The sequence below is a fragment of the Alligator mississippiensis genome, chromosome 1, assembly GCF_030867095.1.
Source record: "Alligator mississippiensis isolate rAllMis1 chromosome 1, rAllMis1, whole genome shotgun sequence".
Taxonomy (NCBI): domain Eukaryota; kingdom Metazoa; phylum Chordata; order Crocodylia; family Alligatoridae; genus Alligator; species Alligator mississippiensis.
The window spans coordinates 453265536-453289314 of NC_081824.1; the positions used below are offsets into that span (position 1 = coordinate 453265536).

Genomic DNA, 23779 nt, shown 5'->3' on the forward strand with positions numbered 1-23779 from the left:
CTTTTTAGTCTTCTAGTTCACCTCCCTTTCCCAAACAAGGTCACGGAGCCACTATAACAAATGTATCTTGTGTTTCACTCTTAGTGACAAAAGGGATTTATCTAATCTTCTTATGCTGCTGCTTCTGTCCCTGGAGTTGCACACCAAGAGAGCATCGAATCACCAACTATGGGACTGCAAGAGACGTCGGGGCCGTCTAGTCACCCCCTGCTCAAGGCAGGAGCACGCCCTACAAACCCGTCCAGCCAAGCATCAACCCTGCTCGTAAGCATTGGTAAGCATGGAGATTGCACAACTCTCCGGGTAGCCCATTTCCGTGTTCCAAAAAACCTAAAAAAAATCACCCTCATATAGAGCGAAAGGTCTTATATCGAACCAAAATATCCCCTGCTGCAATACTTGATTTACTCTGAGTCTGTTGCTGTGGCTGAAGAAAACAGGGCACGTCTCCATCCTCTCCATGGCCACCTCTCAGGGATTTGAAGACATCGAGCTCTCGAGGACTAATCTCACAACACAGTCGTTCAACCAAGATACGTCCATCTTCCAGTCCGTTCATCCCAAACGAAAGAGATAGCGCCATTATCGTTAAGGAAGCAGGCAGGAAAGGTAAAATGAGGATGGCAGAGAAGGAGCATTACCTCAAGGCGCAGTAAGCATATGATATCCATGAAAGAGCCTCTTCAGCCGCAGCTCTGGTGAAAGGGCTGTTTGTCCAAAGGCAGAAGAGGGAGATCCAGGGCACGGATCTGGTTAAACATTTCGCCCTCCAGAAAGGGAAAGGGCTTGAAGGGAAACTGAGGGAAGTTGCCCATGAAAGCGGTGCAATGCTGAGAGACTGGGAGGATCCACACCGTCAAAGGGCCGACAGTAGGCAGCAAGTAATACAGTGTATTTTCCCCCAGCTCAGAGCTGGGAGCCAGCGGGAGCCCCCCGGCCTACAGAAATAGAGGTTACGTCACCGCAGGGAACACGTGTGAGATAGACCTGGGCCGTATGTTCTTGTGCACACACAATAAATGGTGTTCGTTAGGAGCTGTTGTTGGAGTCCCTTTCCTCATCCGCTGTCACAGTGCCCTGGAGGGAAACCCTTGCAGGGTCCAGTCCTGGTTGGAGTCCCTCCTTGTGAGTACCATCAGGTCGTGTGCAAGCCAAGCCCTGTCTCACACCCGGTGGCTGATGCAGCGGTGCGGCCGGACACGGCCGAGACGTGCAGGTGGGCAGACCCGGAGAACGTGACACGCATCACAATGGCCCCTTCTAGAACCGGCTCATCGCCGTGCGGCTCTTGGAGACGCACACAGCAGGTCAACTGCTCCCGACCCGACACTGGTTGTTGTCAGGTCACACCCGTGTCCTTGCGATCACCCTGACCGCAAGGGTAAGTGTGGGCAAATGAGGGGGGTGTTTGCACCCACACTTGGGGAGTCCTAGGGTGGGTGACTTGTGGCTGGGGGTATTGTCACTTTTATGCTTTCGTTTCTTTCCTAAACATGACTTCAGTCCGCTCCAGTAGCAAGCCAAGGACTGAAGACTAGGTGTGCTTGCCTGCCATGGGGGGAGGCGGGGGGAGTGCTTGGAGCGATGATGTTTGGCGGGGCAGGCATGGTGAGGGGTGCAGCGGACGGGGCAGTGAGGATGTGGATGGTTGCTTTAGGGTTTCCATATTTCCAGGTCCAAAATGCAGGACACCTGTCACATGGCGGCGGGGGGACGGGGGGATATGACAGTGTGAGGGCAGGGACATGCCAGTGCCCTGTCACTGCCCATGCTGTTGCCCCTCAGTGCCAAGCCACAGCCCCCGCCAGCCCTGCTGCTGCCCCTCACTCCCAACCCACTGACCCCAGCCCTGCCAGTGCCCCTCACCCCCAAACTGCAGTACCCTGCCCCCCGGGCCATGATGCTGCCCCTCACTCCAGACATCAAGTAACTGGGAATTACTGGTTGTGGTTTCAACTTGCTCTTCCTTCTTTCTTTCATACAGCTACAGAAAACTGGAGAGCTTCTTATCCCAGGATACAACCATGGGATCCTTTGGAGACACAGGAAGGTAAATCAAATAGAGATGTCAATTCTCACTGTTATACGCTCTTTTTGCCTCGCCGAATTTGAGAGATTCAGGTGTTACTTGAAGAATGCAGTGCTCAGCAGATCTTCACAATGCGTGGTAAGGAAATGAGTAGTGCGTGTGATCAAACACTCCTGTCGCTGTCGACAGCAGCACGTGATGTTAAATGTGATTAATGCCATCTCCGTGTAACGACTCTGTTTTCATGGCGAGGGGAAGGGCAGGGAGCTGCACTGGAAAGAAGATGGCCCAGCCAGGTGTCTGTGCATAGCGGTGGAGTGAGCTCTGGAGCAAGGCCAGAAAAGATCCCCCGAGGCCCGCAGACGACAATGAAGCCTTACTTCATTTTCATTTCCCCTCTTTATTCTAGGGAAGGAGAAGATGCTATTGAGGCTAACTTGGCCCTGGTTGAGCACTGAGGAAAAGGGCTGAGGGCTCAACCCAACAAGAACAGTTTTTCTGTTGGCTTTTTTGGTAATTGAACTGACCCCTAAATTCTGCTTCCAGTTTCATTGGTTGCCGTCCATTGACTCTGGGGGATTTACATAAGCAAAACCTGATTATTAAAGTGTTTTGTGTTGGATGATAGCCTTGAAGGGTCTTCTTTGGGGTCTTCTTCTCCTTTAATGCCTTAGTAGTCCCATCGATGCACTGTTTCTTTTCCAAGTTTCCTGCTTTAATCTATTTTAAAAATGTATTTCTATGTGTTTAATTGGGTGTCCAGCCTGGAAGAAACTCCCCGCAGTGGTGGTTCATAGCTTCATAGATGTAGGGTGGGAAGCGACCCGAGCAGATCATCGAGTCGGACCCCCTGCCCTGGGCAGGAATGAATACTGGGCTCATATGAGCCCTGGTACGTTGAAGCTCATGTGACCCAGCTGGATAGTTATCCAGGCTCCTTGGAAAGACCCCCAAGGTAGGAGCCAGCACCACTTCCCTTGGCAGCTGGTTCCAGATCCTGGCCGCCCTGACTGTGACCCTGAGGGGTGCAGTCACCTCCCTTGGAAATCTTCAGGAGGAGACGGGAATGTCACCGCGCCGCGGTCACTTGACCCCCTGTGTCTTGTCCTGCCTGGTGCAGGGGTGGACCCGAGGATCGACAAGGTCCTTGCAGGCCTGACAGTGCATGAATCGACGAACAGTTTGCTCCCCACGTAACATCCTGGTCTCCCCTTCTCACGCTGGACTTCAGGCTCTGTGGGCTTCTTTTGGATTTCAATTTCCATTTTCTAAACGAGTTGATGCAAACAGTCTCCTAAAACTTGCTATTTAATATCATAACACTTTTCTTTCATGCCTTCCTGCTTCCTTTTTTTGTTAAGAGGTCTGGCTCTGTGGCAGTGTGCTCATGGTCCGTGTCTCCATTATGGCATGCTTTTGAAATTAAAGTAAGGATATACATTTATTTAATTTTAACTTTAGGATCTTCCCCATTTTTCTTTACACAATTCCTCTTTCTAAAACACACGACCACGGCACTAAGTTGAAATATTCTTCTTTATGAATCCTGTGGTATTAATACCATTGGACTAACTCTGGGTGTCCGTCTTTCTACTGCCTGCTGGAGCGCGGTGATGTCCAGGCTCTGGCAGACTCGGTTCATATAGTTTGCTCCAACATGCTGCATTTCCAGCGTGTCAGAGCAGGCTCCCTGCCTGCATATAGGAGCTCATAGTGACTCACTGAAATAATAGAAAAGTTTTTGCATTTTGCTTTTAGTAATGCATGCTTTCAGCAGTATTGTGCTCACCTTCTGTATCCATTTCTTCAGCTTTCATTTTAAGGGTTTTTGTCTTAAGAATGAAACATTTCATCTATCAGTTATCAAAATTAGACTATATGCCATTAAGAGGAAAACAGTATTCATTCATGAGATGCTGCAGGAGATTTTCAATCGAAGACAGAAACATACTGTGTCCTAGGCAGGCATTTCTAATTCGTCATCCTCTCAGTGTTTCCTAGGCGCAAAGCTCTACTTTATAAATCCTGGGGGAATCTCACATCTTCCAGCAGTTTGGATGAGAGGTTTTTTCATGGACTCCTCCCCTCCAGGTTGCTGTGGCACAGGCTGCTTCCCTCCCGTCCATGTTACCCCCTTATGGTAATTCAGACCATTGCTCACATGAGAAAAGATGATCAGGACAGCGGTTACTAGAACTTCATTTCCCTGCAATGCAAGAAGTGTTTTGTCCTGCCTACAATGGAAATGCAAAACACGGAAATCTTCACCACTGTTTAGTCTTCCTGAAACTTAATTCAACATATCTCAGCTCAGAGGACACAGAGTAAAGTAGATGAAATGAAGTTAAGTTAATAATCCTCGCATTTTCTTTTTAACTTCTCCCTCTCCCATTGACATGGATCTTCTGCCACCTTGGCTGCAATGCTTGTGGTTCCCCTGTCACTTGTGCACATAATTCAGCACTAGTCCTTCACTCCTGGAGAGACTGTCCCATCATTTCAGACCTGTCCCCTGGATAACGTCTTTCCATCGTTCCCCCTCCTTCTTCTCCCCCAGGCCCTAGCTATCAGGTGTGCTACGTGTCTGTGTATCTGCCGGGGGTGGCCGAAGGTCAGTGGTATGTCCAGTCTGTATTTTGGGAAGCACTGCAGTCTTTCAGGATGAATGACGATGCATGGATATAAAAGCAGGGCACAGTCATTAGGAGTGTGTCTCCACATGCAGGGGCATGCGGTTGCCACAGCAAAAATAGAGGTGACATAAATTTCCTTTATGCTGCGGTGCAAGCCCTTGCACATGGGATTGGTGCAGGGCAAGCTGTCTTGGGTGGGGGTGGGAGGCTGGAGCCAGCAGCTGTGCTGGCCCCAGCAACTTGACTTGGGGCCTCCCAGGGCAGCAGTGGCAGCAATCCTTCTGATTTATTTTTGTTTTCTTTTGAAAGGTATAGATGTGCTTAGCACCCAGAGAGTGGTGGTAGCCGGGTCGTTCTTGGCCCGGATGGAGGTGGGCAGTGGGGTCTCGTGGGGTTTGGTCCTTGAACCGGTGTCATTTAATATTTTCATCAGCGATTTGGACGAGGGTATGGAAAGCACCCTCTGCAAGTTCGCAGATGATACTAAGTTATGGGGAAAAATTAATACACTGCAGGGCAGGTAGCAGATACAGGCTGACCTGGACAGGTTGGATCAATGGGCGGAACAAAATAGGATTGAGTTCAACAAAGATAAATGCAGGGTACTGCACCGAGGCAGGAGGAATCCCCAGCACACCGCCAGGTTGGGGCATGACCTCCTCAGTGGCTCAGAGGCTGAGAGGGATCTTGGAATCACAGTTGACTCCAAGATGAACATGAGCCGGCAGTGTAATGAGGCCATCAACAAAGCCAATTGCACCTTGTCATGTATTAGCAGATGCATGAGCAACAGATCGAGGGAGGTGATGCTCCCGCTCGATGCAGCACTGGTCAGGCTGCAGCTGGAGTACCGTGTCCAGTTTTGGGTGCCGTACTTCAGGAGGGACACGGAGAACCTGGAGAGGGTCCAGAGGAGGGCCAGTCGCATAATTAGTGGTCTCTGTGAAAGACCCTGTGAGGGGATGTTGAGAGATCTGGATTTCTTCGGTCTTTACAAGAGACGGCTGAGGGGCAACCTCGAAGCCGCCTATAACTTCATCAGAGAGGATGGCAGGGAATTGGTGATGCGCTGTTTACCAGAGCACCCCAGAGAGTAACTCAGAATAATGGGTGCAAACTAGCGGAGAGTAGATTCAGGTTTGACATTAGGAAGGCATTTTTTATAGTAAGGGTGGCCAGAATCTGGAACTGGCTTCCAAGAGAGGTGGTGCTTTCACCCAACTGGGAGGTCTTCAAGAGGAGGCTAGATAGGCACCTGGCTGGGGTCCTCTGACCTCGGCCCTCTTTCCTGCTGGGGCAGGAGGTCGGACACGATGATCCTTTGTGGCCCCTTCCGACTCGACAGTCTATGAATCTTAACACCTAATCATCTTGGCTCCTCACACTACTGGAAGTAATAACTTCCAATTAACCAGGTTTTGAACTCCTCAACAGGGCAGAGCAGGAGGAGGGCTATGGGTGCAGCTGCATCCCTCTGCCTTCTTTCCTCCAGCGCCGCCGCACCCGAGAGCCGAGGCCCCGAGCAGGCAGCCAGGAAGGGCAGGAGCAGCTATTTGACAGCGGAGACTGGAGGACCTTGCAGGCTCAATGGAGGCAGCAGCTGCAGCTGCAGGTAAGTCTCTGGAGGAAGGGGACAGGGCCGTGGGTTGGGGGCAGATGGAGGCCCCAGTAGGGCTCTGGGGATGGAGGACAGCAGCCACTCCAAAATTCACCATAGCCCCCCGACCCCCCACCCAGCACCACTGCCACCCTCCCCGAGTTTCAGAGCGGGGAGACTGCTTGTTTCATGACTGATGTCATGATTTTCTTCTTTTGTTTCACAGGTCATGCAGAAAAATGTAGATGCTCTTCTGGAGGATTTTGGGAACATACATACATTTTTCGCAACATACAGGACCTTTGCCTCTCCTGGTGAGGTCCTAGAAATGCTCCTCAGCAGGTAAGAGCCAAGAGCTGTGGAGGAAGCTGTGATGGCCTTTAGAGGTGGGACGTTGCAAGAAATGATCTCAAATAGTTTTGAAGATGGCATACTTAAGAAGTTAATGCTATGCATGTATTTCTAACGAGCTTGAAAAAGTCAGTGTTTCAGTTGAAACAGGGTTGAAAATGCCTCCTCAGAGCTGAGTACTTCCTCAAACAAGGAGACCAATAAGTAAATTGGACTGCTTGGTTCCTTAGTGGAAAGAGAGGACAGCTGGAGGCAAGCAGTCCTCCAAACAGCTCAACACACTGCTGGGAAAATCCAGAGTTAACAAATCCAGGCTGTCGCTGTCCCTCTGCGTAACTCTTTGCCGCATGAATCGGCCTGTGCTGGATCAGGACCTTTCTATCTCGTCCCCCTGCTCTCTGCAAGTCCGTTCATAGTGTCTGAGGAAGGCCAACAAAAGTCTGTAGCTCTCTGAAGAAGTTATTGTCTCAGTGCCACCCTGCCCTGCCTCCTTCCTGCCCCTAGCAGTGGTCTCCAGAACAGGTATAAAGCATACCATTAGGCACCATGTCTCAGCATTAAATTCTCCCACAAGCATATTTCAATGGAAAATGTGGGCAGCCTTTAATATGTATAGATTTGCAATGGCCAAGTTTTTCCCTACAACAGTCGGTTAAGAAGACTTCTATTTTTCCTAGCAGCAAATAATTAACATCTTTATTTTGCAACTAATTCTTCTAATGTAATGTAACACGAAAGGGTGGGCCAAATTGTACCATTTAGTTGCTGGAAATGCCCTGGTGTAGAAGGAAGCAGAAGAGGGAGGGGGACAGGGCTAAGACTTGACCTCCTTCCTGTCCTCTTTGTAGTGATATGCCACTGAAAGGTGATATCCATCTGAGAGTGAACAGCGAGAGGAGTCTCAATACTCTCACGACTTCAGAAAATGTGACAGCCCCTCTCCGCGTATGGAGAACATGAGGGGCGGAGGGGAAATCTTATCACAGCAGCCCTTCCCCAAAGGGCAGTCTCAATCTGGTCCTCAGCAGGATGAGGGTTGGCTGACAGCCGGAGAAGAAATTATGTTAAACCAAAGTCCTGTAGAAAGAGACTCCTTGGGGCACGAGGGTGCTAACTACAGGGGCTGCCTGCCTCCTCGCTCCACTCTGTAGCACCTTCGTGCCCGGCCAGTCCCTCCATTGCCCAGTGCTGCCCCCGAACTGGGACTGATGCTCCCTTTCAGCCTGGGACTCTTCTGCCCTGGCACAAAGTGCTGTGGTCCTGGGTGCACGTGCAGATGCTGTGCCTGGGAGCAGTTGACTCTGGCGCCAAGTGCACCAGAGTTTATGGCTCGCCTTAATGTCACGTGTAGATGCACCCGATGTGTAACAGCCTCTCTTTGGTGCTGGACTAAGCCAGCAGCCCTGGGGTGGGAGCAGGTCTAGTTATCACCGATCTATATGCAGTCTTCTCCTTTCTTCCAAGCCCTCCCACCTTTCCAACGACAAGGTCTGCTAATCTAGCTCTTCCATTTAACCAGATCCCCGCTTTGCTGTCCAGCCTCACTATTAGAAAAAAAACATTTTATTTGAGTCTCAGTGAAAGCGTGATGTAGCCATGATAGTCCAGTAATTATGGGAAAGGCAGGGATTTCTGAAGAAACCTCTCACATCTTTTACTCTGCTCAGGGTCACAACGTGATCCTTGTCCCCCCAAACTGGCCAGATTTGGTTTCCTCTCTGACTTGGGGAGTGGTTTTCCTGCTGCTCTTTTGTGCTTTTGCAGACTAATCAGAATAGTGATAAGAACGTAAATGGATATGACAAGGACATTTTACTAAGGCGTAGTTACGTTCTTGTCCGTCGTGATCTCTGATCACACCTGCTGGTCCTATTACCCTGATGGGCTGTGCGGTCTAGTGGTGCTGAAGAGTCTAGTGGTGCTGCCCTTCCAAGTATGTTGCGCTTGTTTTTTAAATAACTCTCTAAAATATCCATTTTGATGTTTAGGCATGGAAAGCTGGAGACCTTGAGCTGCAGAGGAGATGAAAGTCCAGATTTCTCAGCGGACTCCAGGGCAGTCCTCGGGAAGTAAGTGTGCTGTACAGCAAAACCTCAGTCAGGATTCAAGGGATGTGGTAAAACTAATCATCTTTCATATATATTTATATATACATATATATATATATATATATATATATATATATGTTTATATATATACACACACACACACACACACACACACACACACACACACACACATGCACACAGAGCCATCCTTATTGGTATCAGCAAAGAATTCACTGTATCATGCCTACATTAATTGACACAGACTGGGATGCTGCCCCAAAACTGAACAGAAACTGTCCTTTATTTCGGGGTCAATAATTTCTGGGGGACAAACAAAGCATGCTTGTTGCCCTTGCTTCTTTTCACCACGTTATGCAAATATGCATGTTATTGTCTGTTGTGGATTTCATTTTCTATTCTGGAAATGCCAACATACTTTAGGGGGGATGTAGCCCTGATTGTGCTTGCATGTGATGCATGTGTGTATGTCTGTGAGCATGTGTTTGTGCATGCATGTGCCTGTGTGCACACGTGCATGTGTACATGCATGTGTGTGCACACATCTTTGGCATGCACAAGTGTGTGCTTGCATGTGTCTGTGCATGCACAAGTGTGCATGTATCTGCATGCATGTTTCTGCATGACTGTATCTCTGTGTGCTTGCATGTGATGCATGTATGTGTGTATGTCTGCGTGCATGTGTTTGTGTGCATGCAGGTGCCTGTCCCCCAAATCCTACATGCTGGAATTTCTTAAGCATTGGTTAATTGTTCATTTGATTAATCATTCATCCTTGTGGATTTTTAAATTGTGTTTACATTTGGATGCTCAAAATGGTGAAACTGAACCTTTCTTAAATGAAAAAAGAAGATGTCTTCTTCTGCCTCTAGTTCCATACGGACCATTACTTAGTTTTTAAGAGGCAGGAGTCTAATGAACCTTCCCTCAGCACATCTATACATTGTCATCTGCATGCTCTGAGGTTTGGTATGCACTGGCAGTATAAAGGACTTGAAGGATTATATTTGATCCCCCCTTGTTGATCCCGCTGACTCCCTTCAGCTCTCGGCAGTGAGTGTATGGCTCTGAGTTTCTCTATAAGAGTGCTAGCACAGCTTCCGGCAAGTAAATTAACACAGTTTCCCACATTAAGTAAATTGTCTTAACTCCCATGATCTTGCTTGTCAATGATTGGATTTAAGCAAGGGTTCAAGTAGCTTCAATTCTTTCATTTCTTTTGGGAAAAAACAAGTTCCACATCCTTTTCTGTCGTGTGCCATCTTGTCAGTACCCCAGGACTAGTAAATCCAAGACGAGAGTCTAACTTCCAAGCCCTTACACAGCATCTTCCCTCCCAGAAACAACCTTTCTACAAAGTTTCATGAATAGGGTTTTTAGTTTTCCAAAGTTTAGCATTGCTCATTCCTAAGACATTCTGGCAGTGGGGTGTTACAGAGAAAGCCACAGGTTTTCAAACCACACTACAAAATGATTATTAATACTTACCATTACACGCTATAAAATATCTGACCTACCAGTCCCACCATCGGGAAATCCTCTTAACTGGGTGGCTGTGGGGTTGTGAAGTGCGAGTATGGCATGTTCTGGGAAGCAGCAGCTGTTGAGTCTGGACCTGAGATGGTCGAAGCTCGATCTTATCTCTAAGTCTGATGTTAATAAAGTGCTGAATAACCTGCTTGTCTTTGGGTTTACTTGGGAAGAAATATGAATTAGTGGCTAAAGTAATGGCCTTGGAAACCAGGACTTCCTGAGTCTACTGGCCACTCTGGAACAGATGTGTTTTAATCCCCTATATACTTTGCTTAAGGCTTTATCAGAGCCTCTGGAAACTGCAGCGGGGAGCCGCAGCCAGTCTTGGTCCCAGTCCTGATCTGGATGCATGGGGAGGGGCAGTTTGGGTCAGGGCAAACCCAATCCAGATGTGTGGGGGAGGGGAAGGGAAGAGTGGCCCGGATGTGGGGGATGGGGGAACAGCTGGATCCTCCCCCTCTATGCGACACTGGTCAGGCTGCAGTTGGAGTACTGTGTCCAGTTCTGGGCGCTGCATTTCAGGTGGGACGTGGACAGCATGGAGAGGGTCCAGAGGAGGGCCACCCGCATGATCCGGGGACAGCAGGGCAGACCCTATGAGGAGAGGCTATGGGACCTGAACCTGTTCAACCTTTGCAAGAGAAGGCTGAGGGGGGACCTGGTGGCCATCTGTAAACTTACTACAGGAGACCAGCGGGGTTTGGGAGAGACCTTGTTCCCCTGAGGGTCTCCCTGAGTAACAAGGAATAACGGCCGTAAGTTGCTAGAGAGTAGGTTTAGACTAGACATCCGAAGGCACTGCTTCACAGTCAGAGCGGCTGGGATCTGGCACCAACTCCCAAGGGAAGTGGTGCTGGCTCCTACCCTGGGGGTCTTTAAGAGGAGGCTCGACGTTTACCTGGCTGGGGTCATTTGAGCCCAGTTTTCTCTCCTGCCCAGGGCAGGGGTCGGACTAGCAGATCTACAAGGTCCCTTCCCACCCTACATCTATGAATCTATGAATTGTAAAGTGGGTTTGCATTCTGCAAATGTGACTGATGTGCCGTGCTCCAGGAATGCGTGTAGAGAAGAAATCGAAGGAAACCTGTATTTACTGTCTCCTGATACAAGAATTTAGGGCCACCTCATTAAATGATGAGGCAGCAGGTTTGAAACAACCAAAAGGAAGCACTTTTTCACACCTCACTAATTTGTGAAACACATCACCCCCGGATGTTGTGGAGGCCAGTACTATAACCAGGTTCAGGAAAAGATTGCAACTACCCTTTCGAAAGTTGTCAATCTGGGGCTGTCAGTCATAGGGCTTAGGGATGTCCACGTGCGTGGTGACTTAGCAAACATCGAGACGGAGGATGCATCTCTCTATTCACTTTCTCCTACTTGTCCTCCAAAACATCTGCTCCTTACCACTTGTGGAGACAGTGTTGTGAGATAGCGGGGCCTCTGCTCTGACCCAGATTGTGATTCTTACGGTCCTATGTATCATGTCTGTACAGGAGAATGGGCATTATTCCTGCCTGTCTGTGGGAGAGCAAGGGGAGAGACTGGCAGACTTCAAAAGCTGTAGTAGTGACTTAGCTGAAGTTTACCCACTCAAGTAGGCATTTCTTCTTTGTGTGACACTAGGAGAGAAGCACTGCAGAAAGTGGCCCAAATGTAGCAAGAAAAAAAGAAAGCAAGAAAAGTAGAAAGCGAGAAAGCCAGGCAATTTGTGTGTTGTGTAAAGGTTGTGTTTGGGGCAGGATGTTCGTGTTTTCCTGTGTCTCTTTTACTTTGTTTGCTGTAATACTAGATCAAATTGGAGGATGGTGATATCGCTAAAAATAGTTATAATTGTCCTATATTTTGCATCTTGAGGATACAATTCAGTGTTCATTCACTAGTTTGATGAGTAATTAAGAGTGGTAAAATGTGTGTCAGTGAGTTTAGACCAGGATTACGGAAAAAGGTGCCCAGATCAGAATTCCTTGCTTGCTCATAGCAGAAGGAATAGATTCATCTTTTTATACAAGTTTGAATGACAAATATCACTGTTACAAAGACTGATTATGACTGGATTTTGTCAATGTATTTCTTTTCAGTCCAATCATCTTCTTCTTGAAAACTTGGCTGCACTTCAGCCCTGAAGATTTCAAAGAGCCGCCGAAGTACCACACACTGCAGAAAGTAATAGCACACCTGAACAAGAACGTCCCTGGCTGTGACATGGAAATGGAGGCCAAACACCTCCTCCACCAGTTTCAAAACGAAGCAGAAAATGAGAGTAAGTTATATTTTTTTTCAAGCTATCACTTCATCATCTCCGAAACTGCACTAAAGAATTGCATTTTGGGAGGTAAATGTTAGCAACAATTATATTGCCAGGGCCTAATCCTGATATCACTTACACGACAGGATCAGGCCCTGTAGACTTTTGGGTTTTTCTGGCTCTGTCCCTGGTGAATCTCTCCTGGGAGAGTGGGTAAAGAGTGGGTAGAAATACAAATCTGCAGTGGGGAATCACAGGCCTGGTCGTGCGGATTGGAAACTGGCAACTTGGCATTTCAGAGAATTTGCCAGCGCACAAGAGTCAGAGCAGCAGCCAAGAGGCAAATTGCCTTTGCATTTTCAGCACCTTGGAAGTATGGCCAAAGCTGCTGTCTACCTACTTCTCCCCTTGCAAAGAGAAAAATCTCATCAGGTGTTACCGTGCTCTGACCAAAGGCAGCTTCAGGCAAAGCCTTTTTGTCGTGAAGCATGTCTTGCTAGTGACCACCATAGCACAGGAAGTGCGTGTGACTGTTGTTTCCTCTTTGAGTGATGGGCTTCTGACCTCCAAGGACAGAGAAATAACTTACATTCCAGGTCAAAGACCTGCTGAAACAATGGTGAGCTGTGGCAATACAAGAATGCTATATGTCCAGCGTCAAATTGACACACGGTCCTTAACCCAGTTAGAAACTTTCCTGTGGCAAATCACTTGCTGGGTATGCTTCTTGGACCTGGTGCAATGTGCTAATGTCTCGCTTTGGCACAGAAGTGAAAGCAAATGATATATGAAATAGAGGATACAAAAGCAAAGCAGTATTTTAACCCCATAAACTTGACCTGGTGGATGTTCCAGAAAGAAGGTGTTATTTTAGAATTGGGTTCACCGCCAGATAAACTCAGGCATTTAAAGGTGGATAAAAGATGCATTGCATCCCTCAAAAAGGGAGTTCCCCGGCCAACTTTTTCTTCAGCCCCAAAAACATTCATATCTCCAAGGTTGCTAATAGGTGTCTAATGAGGTTCTGTCCTGGATTTGGTTCCAGTGGGCCAAGAAAATGTTCAGGTCTATGTTTCGATCCAACTCTTGTTCAAAGCAAGCAGAAGTTTCCAGGGGTTTTGTTCTTGCATTTATTTCTTGTAGTAATATTTGAAAAAGGTTCTTAAACTTTGAGTGACAGACACCTCACTTGACTGAGAAGTGTCAATGAGTTAGACTATAGGGGAAATGCCAGTGGAAATTAAGAGGTTAACATCTTGTAGAACAAGATTTAGAGTTGATTTTACTGAGTTAAGATAAAGAGAGAGAGAGGGGAGATGCCAGCTGGGGAGGGAAGGAATCAGAAATGGAGGACAGAGAGCTGATTTTTGTGAACAATTGTTAAAATTCTATTTATGTGGCTTCTTTTCATAAACTATCCATACATAACTAAGGCTGGTACAGCCATTTTCACTCACCTCATTTAGCTCAAAATAAACTGGTGTATCTAGGCCAGCCTGGGGACCATCCTGCGGACCAGCCAAGAGACCAGCCCAAGGGCCAGCCCGGGGAACTGCCTGAGGTCCAGCCCGGGAAGCAGCCCAAAGGCCAGCCCGGGGAGCAGCCGGAGGACCAACCTGGGGATCATCCCGAGGGCCAGCCAGGGGCCCTGCCCGAGGACCAGCCCAGGGACCTGCCCGAGGTCCAGCCTGGGGAGCAGCCTGAGGGCCAGGTGGAGGACCAACCTGGGGACCAGCCCGAGGGCCAGCCCAGGGACCAGCCCGAGGCCCATCTGGCGGACCGACCTTGGGACCTGCCCGAAGTCCAACCCAAGGGCCAGCCTGGAGAGCAGCCCGAGGGCCAGCCTGGGGACCTGCCCGAGGTCCAGCCCGGGGTGCAGCCCGAGGGCCAGCCCGGGGAGCAGCAGGAGGAACAACCTGGGGACCAGCCCAAGGGCCAGCTAGGGGACCTGCACGAGGTCCAGCCCAGGGACCTGCACGAGGTCCAGCCCGGGGTGCAGCCCGAGGGCCAGCCGGAGGACCAACCTGGGGACCAGCCTGAGGGCCAGCCCAGGGACCAGCCTGAGGACCATTTGGGGGACCGACCTTGGGATCTGCCCGAGAGCCAACCTGGGGACCTGCCCAGAGTCCAGCCCAAGGGCCAGCCCAGGGACCTGCCCGGGGACCAGCCCAGGAACCTGCCTCAGGAAAAGGTATGGTCTAGAACCTTTTGTTCAAAGTATTCAATATGAAAAGGGGATGAGGAATTGCCAATATTTGTCTTATAAGTGAAAATTGAATTTCCACCTGCATTGTTTACTCCTGTCCCCCAGAAAGCTGTTTATAGCTGTGACCAAACACAAGTGCACGGCTGCAAACAGCTTAAATGGCCCACTGGGTGAAAATCTGGCCCCTCATTGCATGTGGTGTCAGCTAAAGATGTTTCAAAACGTAGTGTCTTGTGTAACGTGTGTCTGCTGGGGCTCCCAACCTGTGGGTGTTTTCAGAATGGGAGGGGGGCAAGGGAGCAGAAGGAGTTGAGTCTTAGGGTTTTTCAGCCCCCCCTACAGAGTGCGGCCAGTGTATTACAGGCCCCCCAAAGTGGGGTGGCTCCAATTCACCCACTCCACCCCTCAACACCAGCTGCAGAGCCCCAAGAACAAGCTCCCTCCATTGCCTTTCCCCCCTCCCATTCTGAAACAGCCAACACTGGCACAGAGCTTGGCCCTTGTTGTGGAAACCTGCTTGCAGGCTCCCAGTGGGCAGCTAGATCCCCACCCCTCCAGACCAACAGTGAACTTCTGTTTGGTCTCGGGCAATGTAGGAACTCAGAACGCTTTGCAAAAATCATTCTGAGTTAGAGCTGGGAGCTCCACTTCTCTCTGCACCCTTACGGCACGTCCACACATGCAGCACGTGTGCTTGCAGCATCTCAAATAGGAGCGGCATGTATTTGAGCCGGGGATTTCTGCCTCACCAAATGCCTGGCCACACCCTTTGGTGTGGGGCAAGTTGTGCCATCTGCGGCAAAATAAGTCCGCCCAGCTCCTCCCAGATCTGCAGCGAGGGGGAGATAGAGCCTGGGGCCAGCAGCTGCTTGCAGGAGTGAGGTGGGACAGGGGGTGGGGATAGGTGTGGTGGGATTGTGGGGGGGCTGTGGGTGAGCGGGGACTGTGGGAGGATGCTGCTCACGTAGGGTGGGTCCTCTGCCCTCCAACAGGGCATAGCTCCCCAACACAGCACATGGACTGCCGCCCCCAGGACCACAGCATTCCCCCCCTGCCAGGCCCACATGCCCCCTGCAGGGCCCACAGCTCCCCCACATAGCCTACCCCCACAATACCTCAGCCCCCCATGCACAGCTCGCAGCTCACTGGGAGCAGCAGTGAGCACTGGGGCACTTGGGGCCTCCTGGCACATCCCCCCATGTGGCACAGCAGCGCGGCTCGGCACTGGCCGCTGCTCTGCCACATCACCTGGGCCCACTCCCGGAGACCACCTGTCATGCTGGCCCAGGTCCTGTGTGCATGGGTACCACGTGCCATCGGGTGGGGTCTGTTTCATGCATGCAGGACCCATCCCACCTCAACACACAGTCCCCGTGAGGGGCACGGGGCACCCGCAAGTGACAGCATGAGTGGCCCAGAGCTACCCAAAAGAGCATGGTGCTATACTAAACCAGGCCAGGCCTCGGCTGAGTTGCCCTGCCCCCCCAGTGAGGAATGGATTGGGGCTGGGGCTGGGGCTGGGACAAGCTGCCCAGCTGGGGCAGGGGGATGTGGGACTTGGGGAGGGGGTTGGGGGTGGCGTGGCTTGCTCTGGGTGGAAGGGGGCAAACAGCAGCAGGGCATAGCCCCCACTCCTGGCACTGCCGCACTTGCATCCTGTGCCCCCTCACCCCAGATGGGCAACTGGCGGGCGATGCCCTACTGCCACTTACCCAGCCGGGGCAGAGAGGCACAGGATGTGGGCACAGCAGTGCGGGGAGTGGGGTCTATGCCCTGCTACTGCTTGCCCCCTTCCGCCTGGAGCAAGCTGAGTTTGCATTGTGCCCCTCCCTGCCATCCGTCCTGGCTGGGTAAGAGGCAGCGAGGCATATCCCCCACTCCCCGCACTGTTGTGCCCGCATCCCAGGCTCCCCTGCCCTCCTGTCCGTCCCATGCATCCCTCCCCAGCTGGGCAGAAGTCAGAGGAGTCTGTAAACACAAAGGAGTGCAGAAGATGGAAGCAAAGCTTCCAGGGTTTTGGAATATTACTTTCCATATCACAACCTTGCCCAATAGGTAATGGCAGAGAAAGGTCAGTAGGCGCATCGGCCCTGCAGGAGCTCCTTCCTGAGCAAAGCTCATTGCGCAGTCAGGAATGCTACCGTTTCTTTCAGCAGACAAGGTTCTTTGGGTAAAAGTGCTGTCTTTTATTAGACCAACTAAACACCCATTTCAAACGGCAAAAATCAATATCTTCTGTGTTTCAGGGGTGTTAGTTGTAGATGGAATACTAAATATGAATACTTCATTACAAATACCAAACCAAGTTACTCCTGGAGGTAGGACACCACCACTAACAACATTCAAGTACCAGGCATAGACCCAAAATACCTGCTTCTGGTTCTGCTCTTTCATCCCTACTGCTTCCATCATGTTTCTGACTTTTTCCCTTCATTTATTTTTCATTATTTACCTCTCTGAATGCTCATCATCTCCTTCATGCGTACCTTCCATGGCCGCGTGTTCATCACCTCCTCCTTCCTCCACCTCTGATCTGCTCTGTCTGCACCTTACTCCCAGAAGAACGACGATGTCTACATCATTCACTGCTCAGTGCCGAACAGTCAAGGTGTTCTGTACAAAGGCATTCTGGTAAGTGATGTGGAAGAGCTGTGTAGATTTATTACAGGATGTGTTTTCACTCGGGATGACAAGTTACATGTAAATTCTCTGCTGCTCTGATTCACACCAAGACAAAGCTTTGAAATATTAGGGGCCACCTCATGCCCTTGATTCTTAGGTGAATTGACATTGTTATTTTAGTAGTCAAAGTACATTCCACCTCCCAAACTTTTCTCTGGGCTTTCAGCTGGATAATATCCACCACTTGTCCTCAGTCATTGACTAAGGTACCAAGAAACCATGCACGCCATTTGTATGAATGGGCGTGTGTGCACAGGTAGGCAGACAGATACACTGAAGAGCAGCTTGGTGGCAAGTCACCGAAAGATGCTGTATAGCACTAGAAAATTAGGATCCCAAAGGGCATATACTTCTAAATATCATAGTGTATTACCCCTCATTTTCTCTTATAGAAAAGTAGAGCTGGAAGAGACCTCAGGAGGCCATCTAATCTAACCCCCTGCTGAAGGCAGGATGATTCCTAACTAAACCTTTCCACTCAAGTTATGTCTGACCTATTCTTAATACTGCAGAAACCAACCTCCCACACAACTACTATTCTCAATGCCCAAAACACCAAGAAGAACCATAACCTGCTACAGTTAAAGCAAGGAGGCGGAGGTCCAATCCCAAATGTGGTGCTTGGTAGGACCCCGAGCAGAGAAGCAAAACCCAGGAACTTGTAGGTTTTTTTAGTTCTAACAAGAGCAATCAGCACACCCGAGTCCAAATCCCCAGCCAAGAGACAGTGTTCCCAGTGCGTTTGCTGTCCTTCCCAGTCTTGAGTTCTCTGCAAATTTGCTCAGGAAGCTCTTTATTCCTGCATCCAAATCATCTGAACAGCAGCGGAGCCAGGGCAGATCCCTGTAGGAGTCCACTCAAAGCCTCCTGCCGTTCCCACCTGGATCCAGGCAGAATGACCTTTGCTTGTGGCTGCTGAGCCAGTTGTCTATCTGCTTTGGAGTCATTTGCTTTTCCCCATGTTTCTCCCAGTTGTTTGTGAGAAGGTTGTATGGGACTTTCCAGTGAAAGGGAAACCGTTTAGAGGGAAACCCTGGGCCAGATGCATGGTGAGGGAGATGCTGCTTGTGCCATCTCACTGGCCCAAGGTAGATTTAGGCAAGTAAAGCCTTGATGGCATAGGACCAGCCTAGTGGCTTCTGAGACTCTGCTACGTGTGGGTGACCACGCTGCGATGAAAGATTTCCGAGAGACAGAGGCAAAATAAAACAACATTCATAGTGGTCTTTTTTACACTAGGGACAAACCAAATCTAGAGACGCAGCTTGGTAGAGTAAAATACACACAGAAACCGTCACCCTTTGCTAGGATGTTCTGTGCACAACACTATTTCCATCTCTCTGTAATTTCCATTTGTGCACTGTCTGTACCTCAGCGATGAGACACCAAACCAACATGCCAGATACATAAAGTGAAAACAAATGTCAAGAAACAAGGAAGTAAAATATTTCACTGCAAAATGCTTTTTCCAGTTAACGAGCCAAGACACAACTAGAGATGTGATCTCAAAAATTATGAGAAAATATGATCTGGACATGGAGGAAGCTGGAAATTACCAACTTGTGCAGGTCATTTCAGAACACAAAGGTAAGAGAGCAAAACTTTTTGCTGGTTCAAATATCCTCCTCATATTTGCAGAACATGCCTATGAATCCATTTTAGAAATAGTGCATTGTTGCATCTCATAGCCAGGTGGAGTAGACCTCCCTCTTGATTACCTGGTAGGAGTCAGCACACCTCTACTCCCCTTTGGGATGTCATGCGTGCAGCTGGGGAAGACTGACAATTAGAGATCCAGCGCTGACATGTGTCCCGCTGTCTGAAGTCAGGGCCAAATGAAACAGAAGAAAGGTCTGGGAGCGTCACCTGTACCCTGACTGGTGCCCAGAAAGCCACAGGGACGACACAGTCCAGATCCACTCCCTGAAATCCATCCTGCTTGAAAAAAATCTACGACCTCTGCACCAGGAATTTGTGATGACTTGTGTAATCTCCGCATCACGGTATTAATTCTGGTGCAGCACAGTACAGCCTCCCTCTCCTCCAGTTAGTTAAGTATGGGCTGAAGCCGTTTTTTGTCCTGATATGTCCCGTCTCCTTGTGAGTGATTACATCCTTGACTTCAATAACTTCCTGGAGAAGACTGAAGTTTACTAGATGTTTCAAATGGGCACAGCTCCTTTCTTCCTCGTGCATGTAAACTGAGTCACAGGGCTATATCCCACTTCACCTTGTGTGCCTAACCAGCGTGGCCACAGCCACATAGCTGCCGTTTTGGATAGGGTTGTGCTGCAGCTCAGCATGTTTAGAGCCATGAACAGGTCAGATGCGCTCACTAGGCCGTACTATAAGTCATGACATTTTGGCTGGCCAAAAGCTCATTGGAGAGGTGGGAGGAGAATGAGGGCCCTCCCATACTTTAATGTTCAAGCTAATGGGAAGGCTACTCATCCAGGGAGCAGGACACCCAGGGCCTAGCCCCACCTTCCAGAGTTAGGAAGTATTTCCTCATTTCCAGCTTAAATGCCCCCTGTTGCAATGGAAGCCCGTTACTATACCTGCTATCATCACAGACAACTAGAGATCCTCTTTACAAGTAACAACCCTTTCTGAAGATTTCTAACACCCCCTCCATTTTCTCAGGATTACATAATCCAGGTCTTCCAACTTTCCTGTCTAGGACAATATTAGACCCTTCCTCATTGTTGTTGCTCTTCTCCAGACTCTTTCCAGTTCATCTGTTTGTCGTAAAGCACGATGCCTTGAACTGGCCACAGTTTTCCAGCTAAGGCCTCCCCAATGCTGAATATCATTGAAAAATGGTTTCCCCTACTTTGCACACAACATGCATGTTAATACAGCCCCATATGCTCTTGCTCTTTATCAGTTTTTGTAAGAATATTGCAGTGATGACTCATATTTAGCTTGTGCTCTACTCCTGTAACTATTATACTATCCTTTCATTAATTTAAGACCATTTTTTCCAATTGGTCAAGGTCATTGAGAATCCTCAACCTATCTTCCAGATCATCTGCTGTCCTACCTCGCTTGGCATCATCTGCAGATTTCCTAAGTGTATGCTCAGTTCCTTGAGACCTCTAGGACACATTTTATGTGGACTGAGATAAGAGGTCATTAAACACATTGCCTTTTCCGTATTGAGCAATTTTAATTCCCTTTCCCCAGTCAGTAATGGACCTACACTTCCTTTGGTCCTTGACATGTAACTTCACAGGATGCTTGTGTGTCTCGGACTAGCTGTATTGCAGTGCCTTGGTCTGCCTGGAGTTTTCCTTTCTTGTCATCTGTAGTATTGTAGCTATGTTTCTACATTTGGAGAGATTCCTTGTTAAGTTTCAAGTCACAAAAGCATTTGCTGTTTAGACAAGCCAGTCCGTTGATGTGATTCTTAACCTTCCTTACACAGGGATGGCATATCCTAGTGCCCTTAATATTCTCTCGAAGGTACAACCAAATTCCCCGATTCCTTTTTCCTTTAAACTTACTGTCCATGGGATCCTGGCCACCAGTTGTTTGAGGTTTTGCATGCCCATGCTAATCTTTACTATTTATTTGAACTATTGTCATGCCAAAAGCCAGACTTATGGTCAAAGACCCTACTGGGGAAAGCACTGTATAAATCCAGAGCATCACCCACAGAATAGCTTCACCTTCACAGAGGGCTACTGGATTGTAGGCATTGTACTTGCAGTGTTTGGCAAGCCCTAAGCCTGCTGAGTATCTTGAGTGGCAGGAGGAGAGTCTACCATCAATCCCTGACCATTGCGAGGTCAAACTATCATCACCATCAAATCAGCAGCAGTATCAGGCCCTGCACTGGATTTACAGCCCTCTTTCAGAGCCAGTGAAGAGAGGGAGGATGCAAAGGGAGGGGAGAAAGCCAGGTTGAGCAGGTTTCTTTCTGCTCGCCTCCAGGACCCAGCAACGCAACACCCCAGTGTCCCCCCTCCCCACACAGGCACCTTTTTGGAAAACAGCTGTCTCCCATTGCTAGCAGACAGGGACCTGTGAGCTCAGGGAGCAGCAATCTCCTCTGATGCCAAAAGGCAAAGTTCAATCCCTGCTCTTGGTTAATGATGAGGTAAAGGGGTTGTTTCAGCTGAATGGAAAAGAATTTGCCTTGACCTTTTTGTTGAATAAAGGACCCAACACATGCAACCTGTAGAAAACCACACGTGGAAATGATGCATTAAGGAAGCAAGTCAAATGATTGCCTTTCAACCTAAATGTACAGCCCTGTGTGTATACGTCATGCTACTGTCTGTAGTCAATGATCTCAGAGCCAGAAAACTGTTTCATGTAGTGCACAGGTAAGTTTGGTGTTATCAGACTTCCAGAAGCATAATTTTGGACGGTACAACATCTTCTCATACTTTTGCTGGTGGGAAAGGAGATGTTATAATTAGTAAAAACCAAATTAAAGAACCTTATTTGGACTTCTAAGTGGCATGTGTCCAGCCAGCATGCACCTCTGAATGCTCACCAGTTTTCTATGCTTGCTTGCAGTGCTACTATCCAGAGTCAATCACTCGACGCTTCTTTGCTTTTCTCTTTCTGCAGAGCTAGTCTTCCCACAGGAAGCAAATGTGCTTTCTTATATGAACAGCCAGGGGAACGCAGACATCAGCCAAAGAAGAAAGCCAGCTTTCCATGCCTCCCCATTGTCTGCTGCAGCCAAGAAAAAGAGGAGGCGCCTACCTCGCCTCTTTAGAGGCAGCAGGGTCGGACCCGAATGAGAGCATCCTGACAAGGAGCTGACACGAATACCATTCTCAGGCTGGGGGAGACTGGGAACCTGTGGGGGGTTGGGGTGCAGGCATGGGAGGGATGGGGTCAGGTGGGAATGGGGAGCAGAAGGGAATATAATTTATGTTCAGGAGGGATGTTGGGCACAAGGAGTGGGAGGGAGAGGGGGAAAATGGGAGGGAGGTTTGTTACAAGGCGGGGATAAGGGTAGGGTTTTGCAATTGCAAGAAAGCAGACCCCTGGGTGGGGGAAGGGGTATATACCCTTCCCCTTGCCCCCCCAGCCCTGCCGGTGCCCCTCACTCCCAACCCACAGCCCCTTTCCCACCCACCCCCATACCTCCTGGTGCTCCTCCCTTATCCTGCAGAGAATGAAAGTAGCCATCAATCCCTTCTTCAATTGCCCTGATCCCCCTCAGCCTGCTCACCTCTGCCTGGAGCCCCCTCACCTGCCCCTCCAGGGCCTCAGTCCGGGCACAGGTGGGACAGGCAAGAGACTCCCGGCCCCCACGCTACCCCCAGGCCTCAGAGGTCCCGCCAGGCAGCCCCCGCAGACAGGGCTCAGGGCACTGCCCACCCATCCAAGGGGCCTGTCTGGGTGGAGGCCTCACAGGAGCTGCGGGCCGGAGGCAGCAGCAGGGCAGGGGCCTTGGCTGCGCTCCGTGTCACCACCCCATAGTAGCACCCCTCCTCCTTCACTTCCCTGAAGTCTCTGGCATAAGCCCCCATGTGCTCCTGCCCATGCCTGGCCTGTGAACTGCAGTCAAACTGCTCCCCTGTTGGCAGTCCCTGTTCGCTGGCTCCCTGGTCACAGCCTGGTCCCCAACAGTTTGTGATGCACAAACACTCTCGGGAGACGAGGTTAGTTATATGCTCAAGACCTTTCCCAGCTTTCATTGGCATGCATGGTTTTCAAACTGTTTTGGGAAGGCTTCTGGATCATCTCCATGTTTGTTGTGAGGGGAGATTGGTGTGTTCAGCCTGAGGGAGCAGCTGGGGCTCGCTAAGCGCCTGCAACTCCAGGGTTTGACTGCATCCTGAGTACTGCGAGATGGTGTTTGCACTTGAACCTGGCCTCTTGGCCACCATGCTCATGCTGGCACTGGACCTCTTTGTGCTGGCGCTGGGGGGTGGCGGTGGGGGGGCAGGTGCAATCCATGGGGGTTGGGTGGGGAATGGGTTGGCACAATTTGTGGGAGGATGCGGGCTAAGCACAATCCATGGGAGGGTTTATGGGGATGCAGGATCTGCAGGGGATTTCTGGGGTCTGGGAACGTTTGGCAGGATCAGGTTTTTAGCCCCCAGCCTGTGTCAGTTCCAGTTTTCGTCTAAACATGGCAACAGCACGGACGTGCACCCGGACAGTGTCTGCAGAATGGCTGTACAACCTCCATTCCTGAGATGACAAAATGTATATAGTTAAAACGTTTATGTTCCTATTATTTAAGACAATTAAATATTTATTAGTTAAAAAGTCCTGGTAAAGGTTATCTTTTTAAACAGTTGTACTCTCCTGAACAAGATGTCTTTTCAAAAGGCAGAATGCTTCTTTGATTCAACATTTATTAATATTTTGCTGAAATTATGATAACATTAGGAATTAGCTGGTGTTTTTCTACGTGGCTGGCCCTGGGATGCTCAAGCAGCCGTCAGGTGTTCAGACATCCC

General features: G+C 49.5%; 2 protein-coding genes across 6 annotated transcripts in view; both read left to right on the forward strand.

Annotated features, from left to right (window-relative positions):
• Window positions 1–1976, forward strand: part of LOC132248526 (zinc finger protein 436-like) — a 113028-nt gene extending 111052 nt beyond the window's left edge. For all 3 annotated transcript variants that reach the window (XM_059721621.1, XM_059721615.1, XM_059721617.1), the window contains one exon: window positions 85–1976. In XM_059721621.1, the coding sequence (XP_059577604.1) occupies window positions 85–268 (184 nt within the window). In that variant the 3' untranslated portion in view covers window positions 269–1976. The remainder of the gene's footprint in view (window positions 1–84) is intronic.
• On the forward strand, window positions 185–23234 carry LOC132248530 (ral guanine nucleotide dissociation stimulator-like). 3 transcript variants are annotated; one of them, XM_059721629.1, is made up of 10 exons: window positions 185–274; window positions 1985–2050; window positions 6097–6274; window positions 6486–6601; window positions 8599–8679; window positions 12291–12472; window positions 13948–14648; window positions 17226–17294; window positions 18818–18932; window positions 21927–23234. In XM_059721629.1, exons 2-10 carry the CDS (start codon window positions 2025–2027, stop codon window positions 22100–22102), a joined length of 1644 nt encoding a protein of 547 aa, XP_059577612.1. In that variant the 5' UTR covers window positions 185–274; window positions 1985–2024; the 3' UTR covers window positions 22103–23234. The 3 variants fall into 3 exon arrangements, with proteins under 3 accessions (XP_059577612.1, XP_059577610.1, XP_059577614.1); XM_059721627.1 differs by lacking the exon at window positions 185–274 and adding an exon at window positions 1292–1381; XM_059721631.1 differs by lacking the exons at window positions 185–274; window positions 17226–17294 and adding an exon at window positions 1292–1381.
• The last annotated feature ends 545 nt before the right edge of the window (window positions 23235–23779 follow it).

Excerpts from the sequence above, each read along its gene's own strand:
- LOC132248530 (XM_059721629.1), top strand. The coding sequence starts at position 2,025 with ATGGGATCCTTTGGAGACACAGGAAG. Across the intron at positions 6,275-6,485 it reads GGCAGCAGCTGCAGCTGCAG|GTCATGCAGAAAAATGTAGA; the intron begins GTAAGTCTCTGG and ends TTTGTTTCACAG. Across the intron at positions 8,680-12,290 it reads TCCAGGGCAGTCCTCGGGAA|TCCAATCATCTTCTTCTTGA; the intron begins GTAAGTGTGCTG and ends ATTTCTTTTCAG.